General features: G+C 48.8%; 1 protein-coding gene across 1 annotated transcript in view; it reads left to right on the top strand.

Annotated features, from left to right (window-relative positions):
* The window catches only part of SLC24A3 (solute carrier family 24 member 3), a 504,952-nt gene that overhangs the window by 477,150 nt on the left and 6,712 nt on the right, over positions 1-21,090 (top strand). Inside the window, exons 13-15 of the mRNA XM_024123706.1 lie at positions 1,477-1,643; positions 4,493-4,607; positions 5,777-5,889. Coding sequence (XP_023979474.1) covers positions 1,477-1,643; positions 4,493-4,607; positions 5,777-5,889 — 395 coding nt within the window. The remainder of the gene's footprint in view (positions 1-1,476; positions 1,644-4,492; positions 4,608-5,776; positions 5,890-21,090) is intronic.

Genomic DNA, 21,090 nt, shown 5'->3' with positions numbered 1-21,090 from the left:
GCATCGGCAGGTGGATTCTCAACCACTGCGCCACCAGAGAAGCCCGTGTTCTGTAACTTTACTCTGCAATCTTCCTCTTAAATAGTTTTAGGAAACTGTTTGGAGACTGGTAAGAGATGTATGAATAAGTGCTGGATGCTAGCATAAAATTATAAAATAAATTGTAAAATTATAAAATAAATTTTATTCATACTATTCAAAATGTAATTTTAAAAATACCTCCTTAACTCTGGAGGGACTATAAAATGGAATAATCATTTTAGAAAACAGGTTAGTAGTTTCTTTACAAAGTTAAATAAACACCCACCCTATGACTCAGCAATTCGACTCCTGGCTCTTTGCCCAAGAGAAATGGAAGCACGCCCACAAAAAGACTCCTACAAGAAAGCTCCCGGCCTCTTTCGTTGTAATACCTGAAAACTGGCAACAACCCAGATCACATCCACGGAAGAATGGATAAACAAATCGTGGTGTATTCACAGGATGGGACACTACAGAGCAATTAGGAATGAATTACTGACACATAAATGAAACTTAGAAAACATGTTGAATAAAAGAAGGTAGACACACAAAAAAATACTGTATGATTTCATTTATTTGAAGCTGGAGAACAGGAAAAACTAATCTATGGTGGTAGAGGGGTGGGATGTTGACCAGAAGGATGCACACAGAGAACTTTCTGGAAGATGGAGATCTTGATATTTCTTTTTAGAGGTGAGTTAGCACTTAAGCAGGATGGTAATAATGGCCAAAGGAGAACTACTGTGTTTTTCAAATCTGAGGCTACAAGAACTCGTGGTAATGTTGTCACCAAAATAAGCATTTATGGGTGTCTCTGATACTCAGCACTCAGGCAGCACTCAGAGATGTTAGGATCAGGTCATCACTGACAGATCCATCATCTTGTCCATGGCAGTAAGTAGTTAGAGCCAGGAAGCAATTATGGATTTGCAAATCCATAGCAGCTTGGGATGCAGATACTCAAGCTGTGTTTTGACAACCTTGAGAGCTTTCAGATGGTCTTTCAAGATTTCAGCAAGTTGACAGAGGATGTTGATCAATTCCACTAGGTGGCGCTGTGCCCGCCGACGCCTTAGAATCTGGGAAGATGTAGCTGCCTGTCCATGGGGAGAAGGACCCAGAGGCAGCTGGCAGTCTCTACCTCCCCTCCCCCACCTCCACCCGACCCCTCACTCTACCCCCACCCTGTTTGTATCCTGAGAATCCTCCTCATCCTTTTCCACCTGGCTCCAGTTGCCTGACTAGCAGGTGGCAGTGGATAACTTTTTATTCTGCTTGGTTTTGTTGCTGGTGGAAAGCCATTTGAGTCTACCGGAAAAGAGCGACATGGTCAGGCTTATTTCACAGGCCTTCCGTTAGGATGTAAATGTCCGGGGACAGCAGTGCAGAGGGCGGGGCAGAGAAATGTGGCTCGCTGATTTTTTTTTTTTCTTTTTGCCTTTGTTGTTTTCCCAGCTGGCAAACTGGAAACAGTGAAATGGGCGTTCACCTGGCCCCTGAGCTTTGTCTTGTACTTCACTGTCCCCAACTGCAACAAGCCCCGCTGGGAGAAGTGGTTTATGGTGACCTTCGCTTCCTCCACGCTGTGGATTGCAGCCTTCTCCTACATGATGGTGTGGATGGTGAGTCTAGGACCCCGTGCAGTGCCGGATCTCTTCAGGGAGAAATACTCTCAACCAGAGGGGGGGAGTAGGAGCAGGGGTTTCAGCCCAGTAACTGTATTAGTCAGCTATTGCTGCAACACACTGTGTAACTACCAGCCCTAAATTCCGTGGTTTAGAATCACAAGACTTTATGCTCCTGCTCACATGTCAACAGGTAGACCATAGAGTAACTGATCTTAGCGGGCACTGGCTAAGCAGTCTGCTTCCAGCTCCAGCGTGGTTACCTTTGATTCAGGCAGCAGGTGGGGTTCAGTTCTTCTCTGTGTGTGTGCTCATTTTCTTTGGACCAGTGGCTACCTGGGGAATGTCTTCTCATGGTGGATCATTGGAATGCAGGAGGGCAAGGGCAAACACAGGTGCCTCTCAGGCCCTTGGCTTGAGACTTCCACCCACACTCCATCAGCCAAGCCCGACATCCATGGAGTGGGGAAAATATACTCCACCCGCTCTAGTGGAAAGACCAGCAGGGTCACAGGCAGCCAGCATGGAGGAAGGGTGGGAGGTATGGGGGTGCTGACAATCCCATCTATCATAGTCACTCCTCATCTCAGCTCAGTTTCTTCAACCAGAAAATGAAGTCATTGGACCAGGTGAATGCTCAAGGGTCCCTTCTGAAGCTGAAACAATGGTTCAAGGATTGGCATGGATTGAGGGACCATTGCTCAAAAGAGCCTCTGCCCCAAAGCCATTCCAGGAAACCCAGCCACCCAGAGTGCACTTCCCATCTATGACTCTGGTTTCTAACTGAGGAGTGAACCTAATTCATTAGAATTGGAGTTGGGCAGAAATTAAAAGCCATGACAAAATTATGTGCATATAATCATGCTTGAGCATCAGGTAGAGATGCAGTATAAATTCTGGAGAATTAAACTCAAGAGCTAAAAAAAGGTTCTGAAAAGATTATTTTAGAGGTAATAACAAATGTGTAAACCTGACACAATTAACTCGTAATTATCCCGTGCCTTCAACATCACAGACAAACAGATAATTTTTTTCAACCCAAGTCTTATAGTCAGGGGTTTCTTCTTCATCCTGTGTTCATCGACGTTTTTATTTGACACATTCATTGGTGCCAGGTTTGGGGAATAGCACTGGTGTCCCTGAACTCCAGGTGGCCCAGTGGTTTTCTCTGAAGTCCACTAACACGCAAAGTAGCCGACGGATCTGAGGTTCACCCTCCTTCTGTTTGCCTCCTTCCACTCTGGGGGAGGTTCTGAGAAGCCCTGAGAAATGGCCAGAAGTAAGCGGGAAACCAGAAGAAGCCCCTGAGACCTGGTCCAGCCACCCAGAGAATCACTTCCCCCAAACGCCAGCCTCAGCCGTAACCATGGTAACCACAGTAACAGCGAGGGGTCGGGGGGCAGCGGCCCCTTCCCAGGCCAAGCCCCATGGAGCCAAACCAATTCCTGCAGAGACCCCGCTGAGGGTGAGAAAGGAAAAACAAGGGTTAGCCAGGACGTTTGCAGCTCCATTTCACAAAAGGCTCCAGAACAACCAGAAGAAACGCTGTTTCTGCTCTCACTTTCCTCCCTGGAGAGGGGAAAGCAGAGAACCTGAGGCCACCCCAAATTCAGTTCAGCACTGGATGGAAATGATGTGCATTCCCTGTTTGAAAGGGACCAAGCCAGGCATCCCTACGGATTTAACTAACATCCCCCAAACCTTTGGACGGGGAGGGAGTGAGGCCAGGCTCCAGTGCAGGGGTCCCAGAGGAGCTGGAAGGAGTGGGCTACTTACCACAGCCCATTTGCATTTCCTTTAATTTTACAGAAAGTGAGGGAGGGCACGTGGCATCCCACAATGACCTCGTCGGTTCACCTCCTGCAAGTTATCCTCTCCTGAAGCCAGCGGACCCAGGATGGGTCTCTTTCCACTTACTCACTTTTGCCACTTGCCCCTCCTCACGCCTTCTCACCCACTGCTTTCCTCCCAGTTTGCCCATCTGGAAAGGGCCAGAATGGGCTCATTTAATGGGATGGAAGCACTGCCTCCTCATCAGCTGTTCCTCCTGCAGCTAAACCCCTCCTGTGTAAATAGAGGTGCTACCAGTGCCCACGGGCTCAGCCTGAATGCCCAGGTGGGAATGTCCCCCCACCCCGGGCCACTGCCTAGTGCACGGGCCTTGGGCAATGCCTCCGTGTCCTCATGTGAAGAATGGAGATAAGCACCTACTCCCTGGGGTTGTGGTGAGAATTAAATAAGTTAAAGCCCACGAACATCACTCAGCACTAACAAAAGTGCCTGAGTACTAGATAAACGTAAGCCACTGTGGAGCGGAGGATGACGTGGGCAGAGATGATGTCCCCAGGCTTCCAGCAAGAGAGGAAAGGAATCAGCTGCTTATGGCTTTTCCTACCATGCTGGATGGTGTCAGTCAGCCCCTTCCCAGCTCCTGTAAAGTCTCATTATGCAGCCAGCATGGGACGTGGACGCTTGCGTTCCCAGCACAGCATGGCAGCCATCCGTTCTGAGTTTCCCAGGAACATCCTGAGTTCAGATACTGTCCCTGTATTGCCTTTTCCCAGAAACCCTGTTTCTCCTCTCTCAGGCCACCTGTCTCCCCCAAAGGAACAAGAGAGGCCAGTCTTTGGTTGGAGAGCATGGGCTCCGTAACTGCACCCCGGTCCCCTGCCAGCAGCCCCGTCTGCGCCCTGAGATGTTCCTCGCCCTCTGTCTTGATACAGAGAGCAGACGTGGCCCCCAGAGAGACCACCCAGATTGCAGACTTTTCAGCTTTTTGCTGGGAGGGTCTGCGGGCAGGTGGGGCTGGTACCAGCCCTCAGCTCTCCTCTTCCCGCCTCTCCCAGGTCACGATCATCGGGTACACGCTGGGGATTCCTGACGTCATCATGGGGATCACCTTCCTGGCAGCCGGAACCAGCGTGCCCGACTGCATGGCCAGCCTCATTGTGGCCAGACAAGGTGGGACCCCGAATGGGGCGGGGCTGGGAAAGGAAGGCAGGACTTCCTACTTGGGGGGCGGGGGGAGGTCACAGGGCAATTACCGGGGCACCAAATCCCAGCTGGGAAGGAGCACTGGGCCACTTCAGTGCCACGCTGGTCAAAACGCTTCCTGGCATCAGAGTAACAAGGAAACAAGCCAGCAGGTCCACCCTCGAGGAAGGCAGAGACGCTTCCTAGGTCGCACCCGCATCCTCTCTGGAGGTTGTATTACTTCTATTATTAAAAATAGTAATAAAGACAATGATGGGTAGCCTCTGCTGAGTGCCACAACTGAACAGAGCAATTTAAGCACATGATCTTACTTAACAACTCTATGAGTTAGGGACAATCATATATGCATTTTATGGATGAGGAAACTGAGGCTTCAAGAGGACAGACCCCATAGCCTAAGGTTTACCCACTGCAGAACCCCTCAAAGTGCCAGCTGCCAGAGGTCACTCTTCAGTGTATGACAGACCCTTCCTCCCTCAAAACCAAGATCACGGTTTACCTGCCCCGCCCTAGGTGGATGCCCCCTGGATGGCCGTGCACCTCCCAGCCCCCACTCTCATTTATGTGCCTGATTTGTGCGGGAGGAGATTGGTTTTCAGCAAACACAACCTGTGGCTCCCAGCCTTAGCACAGTGCCCTCCGCTGGTCCTCGTGAAATTCTGCTGGTTACGTTATTTTCCTTAACGTTGCTCAGTTATTTAGAAGAATTGGATACAGCGTAGAGCAGATGGGTGACGACACTGAACCATGCGTTCAGTGAACCGTGGGTCGGTGAACTCAGGAACCCTTTATAGACTGCTGAGTTTGTTTCTTTCTATAGGATGCTTCAGAATTTTTGGAACCATAGTTGGTTTTCAAATTACATTTAACCGATGATCATATCTGAAGTAAAGCTCAGCAGTTCAATAGAATGTATATTGCATTCTGTTCTATTGAAAAAATGCACACAAAAAAAGAAAATGCGTATTCAATAGACTGTTTTACAATCTGCATCATCCTACAGTGATGGATGGCCTGGGAGAGACCCAGTCACGTGGGTCTCTGGCTGTCAGACCAGGGGCTCGAGAGAGTCCTTGGGGGCCGGGGCACCCCCCAGGGACCACCTCCCTCACTCAGGTAATCTCTTGTCCTCGCAGGCATGGGGGACATGGCCGTGTCCAACTCCATTGGGAGCAATGTTTTTGACATCCTCATTGGCCTCGGGCTCCCCTGGGCCCTGCAGACCCTGGCTGTGGATTACGGATCCTACGTAAGTGGTTTTTCCGCTTTCTGTGGCCTCGGCCACTGTAACTGTGTCTCAGGGCAAAGGAGGTGTGGAAACGCTCACTTGGAGGGGAAAACAAATTCTCCTGGCCAGGTCCTCGCGAGGTCAGGCTCATGGGGAACATTCAGGACTTGAGAGCAGAGCTGGTAGGCGGTTTCTGGGGAGGACCAGATAGTAGATATTTTAGGCTTTGCCGCTGTCACAGTTGTCATCAGCTCTGTTGTGGTGGCCTGAGGCAGCCACGGTTGATGGCAAGTGGATGAGCGTGGCTGTTTCAGTCCAACTTTATGTATAGAAACTGAACTTTGAATTTCAGATAATTTTCACATGTCATGATACATTATGATTCTTTCGAATCTTTTCAACCAATGAAAAACGTAAAAACCCTTCTTAAGTCATGGGCTGTGCAAAAACAGCCGGGGGGTCCAGGTTTGGCCCATGGGATTTGTTTGGCATATGCAAAATATTTTTATTCATGAAGGAAGGGCACAAAATACCCGATGCTGTCTCTGCCAGGGACCTGGCAACAGTCAGACCCCACAATGATGGCCCCCGCGCTCCTTCTCAAGGCTAAGCCGACTGTGACTCCAGGTGGATTTGCAGGTGGGTGACGTGGGCGGTCCAGGTAGATTTCAGGGCTCTTTCCCAGCTTCCCAAAGTGTCCCTCCTCTGCTCATGGGCACTTCTCTCCCAGACACTGTCCAAAGATGGAGGGAGAACCTGCAGTTAGAGATTTCTCTCTGTATCTGGAAGAAAACAGTATTATTTATGCCTCTGAAGTTTTCACACCCAACCCAGTGTTGGGTGCTTCTCTAAATGTGTTACTGAGCGTTGCTTCAGTCTATCTGTGTAATGTGTTGTCAGTAAGTGTATTTTTTGAAGAAAATATGGTGGCTCATTTTATCAGATGATGGTTGTCTCCGAGTTGCTTCACTCATGGCTGTTTCAGGTAGGGAAGGTGTGTCCGGTGATGAAATTGAAATCCATGCAGAAAGGCCACACGTTTTTGGTTCATTTGAAGCTACCTGTTGGCAGAGGGGTTTCACCAGAGGGTAAAGATAAGCACAAGAAGTTGGAAAGAAGCAGAACGTGTCCTAAGGAGCCGAGATCTCTTCTCTGCTGTCTATGAAATTGTGGGATGACATGGTGAGAGAGGATGCATTACATTACCTCAGGGGGTCTGGGAAGGCTCCTTACAAGAGGTGACTGTGAGTTGAAGTCTGAACAACTAGAGAGAGACAGCCGTGGGAAAATTGGGGCAGGGCAGAGCAAAAGCATTGCAGGCAGAAGGAACAGCCCGTGCAAAGGCCCTGAGGCAACAGTGCACTTGGCCTGTTGGAGAGAAGGAAGGGGTTCAGGGTAAGTGGAGCAGAGTGAGCCTGGGGGCTCGTGGCCTGAGATGCACTTGTGGGACAGGCAGGCCCAGATCATCTGGGTGCTCGTTTGACAGTTAATAAAAAATGACAACATTCAAACTGACGTGATATATGGATTTACAAAATGATGTTTTTGATGACTTTTATGAGAGATTCAGCAGCATGAGTTTTTTTTTTTAAACTGTGTTTTAATTGATCTTTCTTTAATTACCAGAGAGACTGAGTATTCTTTTTTACATGTATTGGCCTTTCGGGTTCTTCTTTAGGATAATTATCTCTTTATGCCCTTTACCCAATTTTGCATTAGAGGTTAATGTTTTTTTTGTGGGTGAGTTGATTGTTTTTTCATTTTTTTCCCCTTAATAATTTTTTTAAAACTGTATTTTATTGAAGTGCAGTTGATTTACAATGTTCTGTTAGTTTCTAGTGTACAGCAAAGTGATTCGGTTGTACATATATATATACATTCTTTTTCATGTTCTTTTCCATCATGGTTTATCACAGGATATTGAATATAGTTACCTGTGCTCTACAGTAGGACCTTGTTGTTTATCCATCCTATACATAATAGCTTGTATCTGCTAATCCCAAACTCCCACTCCATCCCTCCCCCAACCCCCTCCCCCTTGGCAACCACAAGTCTGTCCTCTATGTCTGTGAGTCTGTTTCTGTTTCATAGATATGTTCATTTGTGTTGTATTTTAGATTCCACATATAAATGATATGATACGGTATTTGTCTTTCTCTGTCTGACTTACTTCGCTTAGTCTGACGGTCTCCAGGTCCATCCATGTTGCTGCAAATGGCATTATTTCATTCTTTTTAATGGCTGAGTAATATTTCATTGTGTGTATGTACCACATCTTCTTATCCATTCATCTGTCAATAGACAAATGTCCATTGGGTTGCTTTCATGTCTTGTCTATCGTAAATAGTGCTGCGTGAACATAGGGGTGCATGTATCTTTTTGAATTAGAGTTTTGTCTGGGTATATGCCCAGGAGTGAGTTTTAATCCTGGGCCCTAAGCCCAGGAAGAAGGACCGCTTAGCCTAGGCTGACTGTCAGGTAAACAGATGCTCACCAGAGGCCAGCCCTTCAATGGTCCCCCATCAGTGCTCCCGAAACACCATGCCCCCCCCGACCACCTGCTGTCTCGGATATTGCACAGAGCTGAGCTAGCACCCTTTAGACTCACAGCCCCTGAAGGTGCCCTGCGCTTCCCCTGCTGGAGTCTTTCCTCCTGCAGACTCGGACTCAGATGCACACACTCCCCGTCACTCTTCGCATTTGAAATGATGCTCCTCCCTCCAGGTCTGTCGCAAATGCCACTTCATTCAGGACTCCTTCCTGGACCCCACCACCCCCCACAGCTGCCAAATGGGATCTCTCTCCACAGCCTTTATTTCTGCCTCACTCACGGCTCGTCCTAAATCTGTGAACTTGCTTCATCTTATCCCATGTTAAGTGGCATGTAAGAGAGACACTGAAGAAATGTCATCCAGGTTGGCACCTGAAGGAGCATCATCCATTGAGTGGTCACAGGATTCCAGATAATCTTCCCAAGATTCCTAAGAGTGCCATTGTTATCAGTCAGCATCTGATGAATGGACTCACATCAACCAAATTCACAAGAGTTCGATATATATGCTAGAATGCCAGCAGATGGTACTAACCTACCCAAGTGCCAGACAAAAAGCATAATTATTCGCGATAACTTGCGCTCTGTTTTCCTGGAGAAAGATCTTATGAGGGAGGTATCTGGGGAGCCCCATGACCACCTTCAAGTTCACCGACTCACCAGGAGTACTCGTGGGACTCAACAGCAGGTCATAGTCACAGCTAAGGTTTATTAGAGCAAAGGGTTTAGAGTAAAAGCCACAGGCAAATAAGATGCATCAGGAGAAGTCCAGAGAGGTCAGGTGCAGGCTTCCAAGTCCTGCCTCACTACAGGGCCACGTGCAGGAGATGGAGTCTGAGGCTCTCCGGAGGGCTGGTCAGGTAGACACACTCCTGCAACATGTACAGCCGTGATCACAAAACTCAGAATCCCAGCACAGACACCAGGTACACATCATAAAGCTTGCCGAACATCCTGCCAAGCTGGTCCAGTGTGCCCCATCGCTTCCAGTGTACACACCAACCTCCTCAGTCAGTGACGTAAAGAACATTCCAAGGGCCACGTTCTCATCGGCCTGAGAGTTCTAGGCTCCGCTGGAGGCAAGCAGGATTGAATAACCAGACCTGCTGCATTGATACCTTCCCCACGGAAGGTCAAGTTAGAATTTTATTTCTCAGAATAAGCATTGCTGCTACTCTATTACAAATAACCACAAAATCTCTCTGGGGTAGCCCAACGAAGGTTTATTTCTTGCTCAAAATCTGCTGCAGTTGTTTCTATCCTGGCAGCTCCCGTGGACACTTCAAGCAGAAACTCAGGGATTGAGGTTTATTCCATCAGGTGGTTCTACCATCTTGGAGTCCTTCTCCAGCGGCCACTCAGAAAGCCGAGAGGGCATGGGCACGGAGGATGGCGCAGATCGGTTTTGGATGAGGCCTGGAAGTGGTCCATGTCCTGGCTGCCCTGACCCACTGTCCAGATAAGTCATACGTTCCCGTCTAGCTATAAGGGAGCTCCAGGTCATTAGCTGAGTTGCGTACCCAGGAAGGAGTGGAGACGCGGATGAGTCCTGCGGTCCAGTGTGTTCGGTTGAGAGTGGAGTCCAAACAGGAGGGATTTGCTGGATAACCTTCTACTGGGGCTGCTGAACTGCTGCCGTCTGAGCGTCCACCCATATCGTAGGGGCTGTCTCTCTGCCGCCCCGAGCTGCCCCCTCCACTCCAGCCATGCTGAGCGCACTGACTAACCCTGCCTCTGAGCTCCTTTTCCTGGGTCCCGTGTGGACCACCTCCCTTCTGGTTAACACATCTTTTCTGTACTTATTCTGAGAACAGTATTTTCCACTGTGTTTACACTTTCATTAAAGCCTCGCTGCTTCCTTTCAGTACAAGTCACCTTGATTCTGTTTTGCCATTCCTAAAATAATCTCTCGGGTTTTTCCTACAGTCCACGAATCTGAACTTTACTTTGTTCTTCCTTTTCTCTGATTATAAAAATAGCTCATGGTCTTCATAGAAAATTAGAGAAACTTTAATTAGAGAAAACTCTAGAGCAGTACCTGCCCAATAGAACTTTCTGCAGTGATGAAAATGTTCTAGCCGTACTGTGGCATATAGTAGCCACTAGCCCCATGAGACATTCAAGCACTCGAAATGTGGCTGGAAGAAGTGAAGGCCTGAATTTTTTAATTTTTATTTTATTTTAATGAATTTAAATTTGTATAGCTACATGACTTGTGGCTGCCTATGAGACGCTGCAGCTTTAGAGGAAATAAAAATCATATAGTCCAGTCCAGAGATATCAACTGTTAACATTTCTGCATAGTTTTCTCTTCCTAGGCTGGTTGACATAGCTGATGTCACGCTATACAGTTTTGCACATTGCTTTTTCAAATACTTCTTCTTACACACAGCAAACATATTTTCCTTAAAAATCTCATTAAAAACATCATTATTAGGCAGTTTAATATCCTCTTTATGCCAAAATTTACTTAATCATCCTGCTGCAGTTGGACATGGATGCTACTTCAAAGTTTTCACTGTTATAACTAATGATGCCACAGACATCTTAGTACATCAATCTTATAGAGTTTAAAGAGCTACAAAAATTAACCACAAAACTGTATTTACATTTGAGGCTATTTCTTTTGATTCTTTTCCCAGAGTTGGAATTGCTATAGAGAAGATGAACGTTTTGGAGCTCTTTACACATGCCTCATTCTTTTTCAAAATGACAATATTCATTTCATTTTATTTTATCCTAATCTCATTCCTGCAGTTTAGGGGCAGCTTCATGGCACCCGCATATTCTTTTCCTTTTTTTCTTAACACAGCCTTTCCCTTCAAGTTCTCACCACGGGAAGCTCGGTGAGGATGAGCATCCTCAGGGCACACAGGATGGGGCTCGTACATGCTTGAGCCACGAAAAAGGTGTTGAATGTCATGGAAGCCTTGAGTGAATCATCCGCTGCGCTTGCACTAGCCTCACCAACAGCTGCCTTTCGTGACTTAGAGGGAAGCTTCAGGTCCAAGCTGAGACCTGGGGGCGGGGGAAGGTGCCCCTCCAAACCAATATTTTTTTTTTAAATTGGTTCAGGGACTTCCCTGGTGGTGCAATGGTTAAGAATCTGCCTGCCAGTGCAGGGAACATGGGTTGGAACCCTGGTCCGGGGAGATCCCACGTGCCACGGAGCAGCTAAGCCCGTGCGCCACAACTACTGAGCCTGTGCTCTGGAGCCTGCGAGACACAACTACTGAGCCCTTGCGCCACAACTACTGAAGCCCGTGTGCCCAGAGCCCATGAACTACTGAGCCTGTGCTCTGGAGCCTGCGAGACACAACTACTGAGCCCTTGCGCCACAACTACTGAAGCCCGTGTGCCTAGAGCCCATGCTCTGGAACAAGAGAAGCCACCGCAATGAGAAGCCCGCGCACCGCAATGAAGAGTAGCCCCTGCTCTCCACAACTAGAGAAAGCCTGCGCACAGAAATGAAGACCCAATGCAGCCCAAAATAAATAAATAAATAAATAAATAAATAAATAAAAATTTAAAAAAAAAATAAATAAATGCCATTTAAAAAAAAAAAGTTGGTTCAACATTTATTTTTGAGGCGAGACGATGCTGCCTGAGCAAAGGATAGAGAAAGCTTCTGTCATTCAGCCTTCCCCGTTATCACCCAGTTCAGCTCAGGCCTCAAGCCTGTGTATCCCGCTCCAAGCAAGAGCCCTGCTCTGAGCACACCCTGACTTCCCTAGGATGTACTACAGGTGACCCTCTGTCGTTACATGGTCATGCTCGGTCTTGGATGTCTCCTTCCTCTCTCCAAGGGCTCTGCCTCTCCTAAATGCAGTGTACTGTCTGTCATTTCATTTCCTGATCCATCTTTACATCCCGTCTTTATCAGCACCCCAGAATCTGCCTGGCTTCTGTGTCCCTGAACCCAGCTCAGAGTGCTGGGTATGGATCCATTGAGTTCAGCAACAATCCACCTGGTTGATTCCTGTTTGTTTCGGCTTCCCACTTTCCTCTTGTCAAAGTTGTGAAGAAGTAAACTTCAGCCCTACATGAATTTCAACTACTTTTTGTTTTCTCTAGTGGCTAAAAAGCATGCAGCAAAACAATGCGAAGAAACTATGCTCTAAATAACCTGGAAAATCAGTCCATGAATAATAGATTTTTACCACCTTGAGTCTCTCCAGGAAGGGATGAACAGGCAGGAGCAGGGGATGCAAATCCTTCCAATGTCCCTAAGATCCATTATGTTTATTTTTTCTTTACTGGGATTACAGGTTACAGTCACGGAAGGTGAAATCAAAAACATTGAAAAACAAAACTCAGAGCTCATCCTGGAGGTAAACCAACCCCTTACCAGCTGTGAAATCTTCCTGATTGAACGTGAACTCCCAACTCCACGAGGCACTTTGTCTGCCATAAATCATGCCCTCTTTTCCTCTCCTGACATTCTCCCAACACTCTTTAGAGAACAGAAAATTAAACATAATTCTCATATCAGTAACACCCACAGCCATGAAAACACACCCTTTTCAGGTTCCAAACTCTAGTGACAGGGTGATATCATGAACACAAAAATTCAGGCCCTATTAGATGTCTGGCCCAAATTCATGTTTTCCATCTGTGGACGACATAACTGTGTCATCAGTCAGTCTGGTCATTCTTCTGGAATTGTACAAGGAGCACATCAAATTCTGTGGTTGAAGATTGCCTTTATTTTTGAAGTTGAGGGGGAAATGCAGGAGAAAAACCAGGCCACTTCTGGTTTATGAGTGGCCGTGGCACACAGGAGAGTGCTCTTGGGGGAAAACGTTTGGTTGAAAAGACCAGAGAAAGAAGCATTTATCCAAATGCTTCTGTTTCTGTAACCAGTGCCAGAGAGGTCTTCATTTTATTCCAGGGATACCAGCGTCCAATATAGGCCTCTCTTTTGAAAGTAGAAATTCAATAATCTATAAACACTTCATGAGCCCCAGGGAAACCAAGGGAGATTTCATTTTGCATATGGTGTGAGGTAGGGATCCAACTTCACTCTTTTGCATGTGGATATATAGTTGTTTCAGCATCATTTGTTGAAAAGGAGATTACATTTTGAACTTTTAAAATTCTCTGGGGAAAAAAACCTAGTTAATTTATTTTTCAGTACTACTCAAAACTTAGTAACTGTTAGGGAGCCCATGATTATATTGCAGTTAAAGCAGTGTATTCTAGAATCCATGTTTAATAAATAGTGATAACCTTCACTGTCAGGAAAAGTTTTCATCCTGAAGCAGAACTAAAATGTAAATGGACAAGAAGCAGGTAAAGGCAGCCAGGTGAGCTGAATCAGGGGAGGGGCAGAGTAATCAAACCACCTTCAGATCCAAGTGGCATTCTTTAAAATGCTACTTTTTACTTATTTTTCGGAGATAGTTTCATCTCTTTGATTGAGAGGGCATTCAAGGAGGGAGGAAATCTCTATGAGCAGACCCCCCGAGTCCTGCCCACACGCCTGACTCCTCTCATCCCTCCAGGCACTGCCCCCAAGTACAGCCCATGCTGAGCATCACATAAGCTCTTCCCCGCATCCCTGTTGGCCCCTTCTCTTCCCTACTTTGTCTGGCAGTTATTTACCCGGATCGGTTCCCTGTGGCTGGAGCCTGACTGCAAAACCTTGTCTACTTCGCGTTTGCCATCCACACGGCAGAACGTTTTACTTGTTTCAATAGAGAATACATTTTATTTCCTCAATTGCAGAGGTGAGCAATCCTCGTACATCAGTAGCCCCTGAGAGTGTTACCGTATTTCAGTCCAGTTAAATAATGTATATTCATGGTGGTCATTCTCAGTCATCCAGACAAAATTAAGAATGAAATAATTTCATCAAAAACAGTCAAGGTGCTGGCATGTAGAAAGGGGGACTTTAGTTTTCTGGGAAACTTTACTTGTGCAGGCTACCTCTTTGTCTAGTAATGGTAGACCAAAACAGTGGCCCAATTTGGCCCAACCAAGCTGTGTCTTTTGGTTTTCCTGGAAGCCAGGGATTGAAGAAAATTGTCCGCTGGAACCAGACCACCTCACAGAGCGGGGAAGGGCCACCGGCAAGGACTCCCCTTCTCTCTCTCTCCAGTTCATCCTTCGGGTATCAGCTTGGATGTCCACTGTGATCTCCCAAACCTGAGTCAGATGTCGCTGCTGTGTTTTTCATCAGCAGGTACCATCAAGGCTGACTTTGCCCCTTTGTCTGAGGCTCCCACAGAGGAGTGATCTCCCAGAGGGCAGGAACTGTGCCCGTTTTACTCATTTATTGTTTCCTCTCTGCCTGGCACAGTGCCTGGTACTTAGAATGTGCTCAAGAAATAGTTGTCAGATGGATGGATGGATGGATCCTAACTTTCCCATCAGCACCACCTCACTTGGGGAGGAAGACACGTGAGCAGAGCAGAAGGGAGGGACAGGCTGACCTGAGAAAAGTGCAGGCGACAAACAGAGCAGCACTGAGAATAACTTCACATTCGTCGAGTCCCTGCTATGCGCCAGCAACTCCAGGGAGGCCATGCACACGTGGGCTCATCTAATTCTGACAACAGCTAAGTAAGGCAAGCATCATTTCCGCAACCAGTGCGTATCGTGCGTGTACTATGTGCCGGGAACTTGGTGAGGAGCTGGGAATACAGAGTGAACAAGGCAGGCCAGCCCCTCCCCCTTAGACCGTGTGTCAGGTCGAGGGAGACAGACTCCGTGAGGGACAAACACGGGGGCACTGACTTCAGAGGAGAAGCCCGTGAAGATAGTGAGGTGGGCGTGTGACAGTGAGGGGCGCCCGTCACTCTGGACCCGCTGCCCAGGCCGGTGGGCTCTGTGCTGAGCAGTGAGTGGCCAAAAAGAGTGGGGGGTTTGAGGGGCAGGGGGCGCCTTGTAGAAAGAGGGTACCCCGGGCAGCTGTGTCTGAAAACAGAAGGAAGGCCAGGGTGCGGGGCGAGGCGGGCCAGGGTCAGGGATTCACTGTAAGCGCAGTGCTGTTCTAGGCCCGCTTCTGCAGGTCAGGCACCCAGGGCCTCAGAGCTTAAATCCCACAGCCAGAAAGAGGCAGAGAGAGGACAGTGAGGTTTCTTGTCTTCACACTGGGCCAGGGAGAGCCAGGGCCAAAGCAAATCGTGGCACAGAGGCCGCCGTTCCCGGCTGGAGCCCAGGAGCGTGAGGGTCGTCGCTGGGGCCCCTGGGTTTGAGTCTTTGCTGGGACAGAGGACAGGGTCTGCTTATTAAGGCTTCGGTGAGCACTTCAACTTCATGTAAAGAGAGAAGGAGCCGGGAGGGAAGAGAACTCCTGACGCCCAGATTTCACAGGCGTTGGTGCAGCTTAAATCGCCACTGCCTAAGGCTGCAGTAAGTGGTGAGTCTACAGCGGTTTCTATCTGAGTGTTGGAGGAACTGCTCTGGATCCTTCCATGAAGCTGATCCATTTGTCCAGGCCCTGGGTCCCTCCGCCGCTTTCATCAGGCCCTTGGGGGCCAGCCCCCGTGCCCAGGCACACTGTAGGGTCACCAATGTGTAACTTCATGCCGAGATGCAGAAGTTGCTTGGAAAGATAGTTCCAGGTTCATGGAAAAGCGCATTTAGAGGCTTATTGGCCATGAGCGATTTGGTCTTCCCTCAGGTCCGCCTCCAGCTTTTCCCGGGACAGGGTGTCATTTCCAAAAGGACACTCAGAGGCCTCCATCTATTAGCATTTCAGTAACCACATGACATCTTTCTGTAGCTCTGACATCGGCACCCAGCAGCCTGTGTGGGTTGAATGGCCTTCTCGCCCTAGCAAGTGACCTGCTACAATTCTGAAGCAATTTTCCCATCTTGCCTAGATGGATTTCCAGGTCATAATTTTTGGATAATTACCACTGAGACAGCTGTTTTGTGCAAGGATTAGGTTCAGGCATCTGACAGCAAGGAACCAAGGCAGTTTTACAGGTTTTGGCATTTCTTAGTACTTGTGTCTCGCTCAGAAGCCAGCTAGCTACCTAAGTGCCCCCAATAAAAACTATTTCTAAAAGTCAGTTTGGAAAATGAGTATTTCTTGTCCCATTTTGGTGACAAATGTCTGTTCCACCTGCTCCAACCAAACGAAGAAAGTCACCAGGCAGGCTCTGGGCAGCCAGGGCAAATCTGATTTCTGAGCTGGGGCTTAGAAATGTAAAGTAAATCTAAGAAGCAATGAACGGAGACAGCAGAGGGTGTCTGTCTTTTTCTGTTTCCAAGCAAGAGCCCACCTGATTCCAGAATCCACAGAGGTAAAAAGAAGTGATCAGAAATGTTCTCATCCTTTTTCTGGTCAGACACGAATTGACTGCTTTCTGTGTGCTAAGCTGGTCGCCATCGCTGGGGACACCTCAGTGAGCTGGACAGACACCGTCCTGTGCTCCTGGAGCCCCAGCCTCTGGGAGGAGATGACCACACAGGCAATGCCGAACCCACGTGGGATGCATGCTCTCCTGAGAGCTGGTCATGCGGGAGTCGTGGCAGCATGTGGTTGTGTGTGGCAGGGGTCAGGGCACCTGGAATGCATGTGAGGAAGTGACACTTATTCTGAGATTATCAGAAACCAAGCAGGTAAAGGTGAGAGGCTTTTTCTAAACAGAAGGAACAGCTAGTAAAAGACCAAGATACTAGAAAGTTCCGTGCATGGAAGGACCCGAGGACAGTTCCTCTGCCTGGGGGCAGAGGGTGGGGGTGGGAGGCGGGGAGGTAGAGAGATGAGTGGCAGGAACGAACTAGAGCCCAGAGAGGCCACGTGGGCAAGGATGCTGAGAGCCGTGGCCATGGAGACAAGGAAGGGGGTGGTGTGATTGTCCTTCCAGCTACTGCATGGGGAAAGGGTTGGAGCCAGACAAGACAGAGGCCCAAGACCAGTTATGAAGCATTTGTAGGGAAGAGAAAATATGTGACCTGGGGAAGACAAGCCTGGGTAGGGGTGGAGGGGAGCATATCTAAGAGGCAGTGCCCAGGGTTCCATTTAGGACAGATTAGGTTTGATGTGTCTGAGGGTCGTCCTGGTGGAGATGTCAGGTAGGCAGTGGGGTAAAGGCGTCTGAAGTTCAGAGGCAAAGGTCTCCGTTTGGCAGTCGAGAGCATTAATGTGGGTTTTCAAACATGAAGCTCATACAGGAAATAAGTGTCAATAGAGAAGAGAGCCCGGAACCATATCCTGATGTCACGTAGGAAAAAACCATCCAGTGAAGGAGGCTGAGGAGTGGTCAGCCAGAAAGGGGGAGGACTGGGAGAAAGTGGGGCCCGAGAACGTTTCCAGAAGGAGGGAGTGGCCACGTGGAGGAAGGCTTTTCCCAAGGTCTTCTTCCAAGGCCGGCTGTCTGCCAGCCAACACCTCCTCCAGGAAGCTGCCCCAGCCACGTCCACTGCCTCTGCAGTCACGTGGGCGGTCATCTCCCCTCCGCCTCTGAGAGCAGAACTGTGCCCTACTCAGCCAGTGCGCCCATAACCCACCAGTCGGTTCTCGATGCTTCTGCATCTTCCTTCTCGCCTTTTTAGCGAGCATTCCTGAATCAGCCTCCTGGTACCTGGGTGCTGCTCCAGTTGCCGGACCAGTGTTTCCTTTTACTGAAAATGCTGCCCCAACCCCCAGGGGAAGAAGAGACTTACAGAGCTCTTCCCCACCCCACCCTTGCTTGGCACCTTGCACTTGACCTTGGCAGGAGTATTGACACCATGGACACCAGCAAAATCCAGAAAGTGCTGCCAGGGCCCGTCTAAATACAAGCTGTTCCCACAGACCTGGAGGGGTAACTGGTGATCATTGGGCGACATGGCAATGAATGGTTCTTCTTGAGGCTGTTCTAACAAGACAAGACCCTGGGGGCTACCATGACACCACCCAATCCCCTGAAGGTGAATCTTGCCCTTTAGATTTCAGGTGCTGGTTCAGGAAAATGAGATGATACCTGGGGGAAGACAGGGTCTTTACCGGCCGCCCAGGAAAGGGCTGACCTGGGTCACCAAGGCCTGAAGCAGAGTCAGACCCACTGTCTATCAGAGTTTAGATCCCCCAGAGACCACTGCATCCTGAGACAAGGATGGGGTGAGGCATTTATTCGGGGTGGGGGGGAGGGAGGAGGAAAGCCCAGTAGGGAGCGGGGAGGTGTGACGGGAAGGCAGGCTGCAGCAGCAGCCGGAGGGACATTGGTGGGGCGGGTGGCACTTCCGCAGTTCTGGGAGGAGCCCTCAGGCACAGACGCCAGTACTGGCTCTGGGGAGTCAGCTGGCTCCACCAGAGTGGCAAGAGGATGGGGGCAGCACGGGACCTGGATGGGGCCCCAGGCCTCTGCTGCACGGGCATCTGTGGTTCTTGCTGTGCATTCAGGACTCTTCCAGAAAGGATGGGTGGCAAAGGCCCAGATGCCACCTTGGAGAGTTCTTAGCAGGTGAAGAGAACTCTGGCTTTTTCCCCGTGCCCTGCAAGGTGCAGGGAAGAGTCTAGAATGTACAGGCTGAAGCCCGACTCTGAGTGGAGGCTTGACCCCTTACCAGCTTCGTGGCCGTGTGTGATATTGTGATTTATGATAAGAAATATAAATTTACTCTTCGTTTCTAGCACAGGGCTCCTAAAACCGTCAGAATTTCCGGAGGAGAGCTACAAAGGTGTCTTTTTTTCTGTTGATGAGGTGACTTTAGGTCCGCACCTAAGGATGGGGACTGCTTGGCAGGAGAACCAACCCTGTGATTTGAGGGTTGGAACTTTTAGTCCCACCCCCTGAAGTCTGGGGCAAAGAGAGGGGCTGGAGGTGCAATCAGTCACCAGTGGCCGTTGATTTAATCAGTTGTGCCTCTATAATGAGGCCTCCGTAAATGCCCAAAAAGGACAGGGTTCAGAGAGCTTCTGGGTTGGTGAATGGAGATTCAGGGAGAGTGCCCCCCACCCCGAGAGGACATGGAAGCCCCCAGCCCTTTCCCCACACCTTGCCCTGTGCCTCTCTTCCATCTGAGTTATATATCCTTTTATAATAAACCGGTGATCTAGTAAGGTAAAGGTTTTCTCCGAGTTCTGTGAGCCCTCTAGCAAACTAATAGAACCCAAGAAGAAGGTTCTGTGAGCCCTCTAGCAAACTAGTAGAACCCAAGAAGAAGGTTCCTTCTTGGAACCTCCATGGGGACCTCTAATCTATAACCCAGTCGTCAAAAACACAGGTAACAACCTGGACTTACAGCTGGCATCTCAAGTAGGGGGAGGCGGGTACAGCCTTGCAGGGCTGAGCCCTAGACCTGTGGGAGCTGCTGCGGCTTCCAGGTAGGTAGTGGCAGGTTAACGTGCAGGACACTCAGCTGATGTCGCAGAATTGCTTGAATGTGTCGGGGAAACCCACACCCGCGCGCTGGTAAGCAGAATCTTACCTTGGTTAAGAGCTTCACTGCCCTGAGCCTCAGCTGTCTCACCTTTACAGGGAGAACAAACCACCTCGAGGAGTAGCCACTAGAATTCAGTGCAATCCTGTGTTTGTGTGCGTGCTCTGGAACGGAAGGGACTTGGGCACCAGCTGCCTTTAACGTGCTGCTTTTCTGTCGGCTTGTTCACTTTCTGACGTCATTTAATTGTGCAAGGAGAGAGATCCCCGCCCTGTGATGTTATGCGACGTAAAGTCAGGGCTGGACACATCCATTTGGAACCAAAGCCCAAGCAAGTGTTCAAACTACCCAAGTCAGAAAATGCAAAGGACACACCACATGTGTTCCAAGTTATAAACCAAATTAGAGAAAATCCAGGGGCTTCTTGTTTTTCTGAAAAGAATTTGCTGGTTGGGTGGAGCTGACCTCAAAACATACAGAGATTTTAAACTGTAATGTGAGGAGAGTCGGAGTCTTTGAGGCTGGGGGTTTTTTAGGTCCTCAAACAAACGGTGTAGGATTCAGGGAGCTGTTTTATGAGCCACGTGCACACGGGAAACTAGGGGTGTCATGGTCTCTGTGTGCATCCCTACTAAAAACCACACATCCACGGAGCCTAAATTCCTGTTGACTTGGGAACAAGCCAGCCTCCTGTTTCCTCTCCAACAACTGCCAAGAGGGAATTGGGGAATGAAAATTCGTAGTTTTGAAGGCAAGAAATAAAAACAACATTAAATGTCAGAGCTGAGCAATCTGAGTGTGTTGCCTGCTCTCAGAAGGGTATTGCCATGGGGACTCCCTGCCTTTGCACTTCCTGGGCCTCGCATCTCTGAGGCAGGAGCAGGGAGACGCCAGTTTAGGTCCACACTGTGCAGCTGGAGCTCCAAGTCTTTTCCAGAGGTTAGCATCTTAGCTAACCCTAAGATTGTCTGGCTTAGCAAGCCCCCAAGAAACGAGTTGTTCGGGAGGGTTAAGATTTGCTGCCCTCAGGGAAACTTACTGGGGTAACGAAAATGTTTTATATTCTCGTTGGGGTGTGGGTTACCTGGGTACATGGCATGTGTCAAAACTCATCCAACAGTCCACTTGAGATCTGTGCATTTTCCCATATGCAAGTTTGCCTCCCCTGGGGGGAAAAAAGTAATTTTGGTGCCCTCTGACTTTCTTGCTTAAAAAGATCAGGCTTAAAGCCAACTGTGGTCAGTCTCCCCACCCAGCTCTCCAGTCGTGCCCCTTGCCATCCAGCCTCACTGCCTTACACATAACACACACACACACACACACACACTCTCACTCTCTCTCTCTCTCTCTCT

The sequence above is a fragment of the Physeter macrocephalus genome, chromosome 14 (genome assembly GCF_002837175.3).
Source record: "Physeter macrocephalus isolate SW-GA chromosome 14, ASM283717v5, whole genome shotgun sequence".
In the NCBI taxonomy this organism is placed as follows: Eukaryota; Metazoa; Chordata; class Mammalia; order Artiodactyla; family Physeteridae; genus Physeter; species Physeter macrocephalus.
The sequence above is the reverse complement of the archived record's forward strand: the minus strand, read 5'-3'. Positions and strand labels throughout refer to the sequence as shown.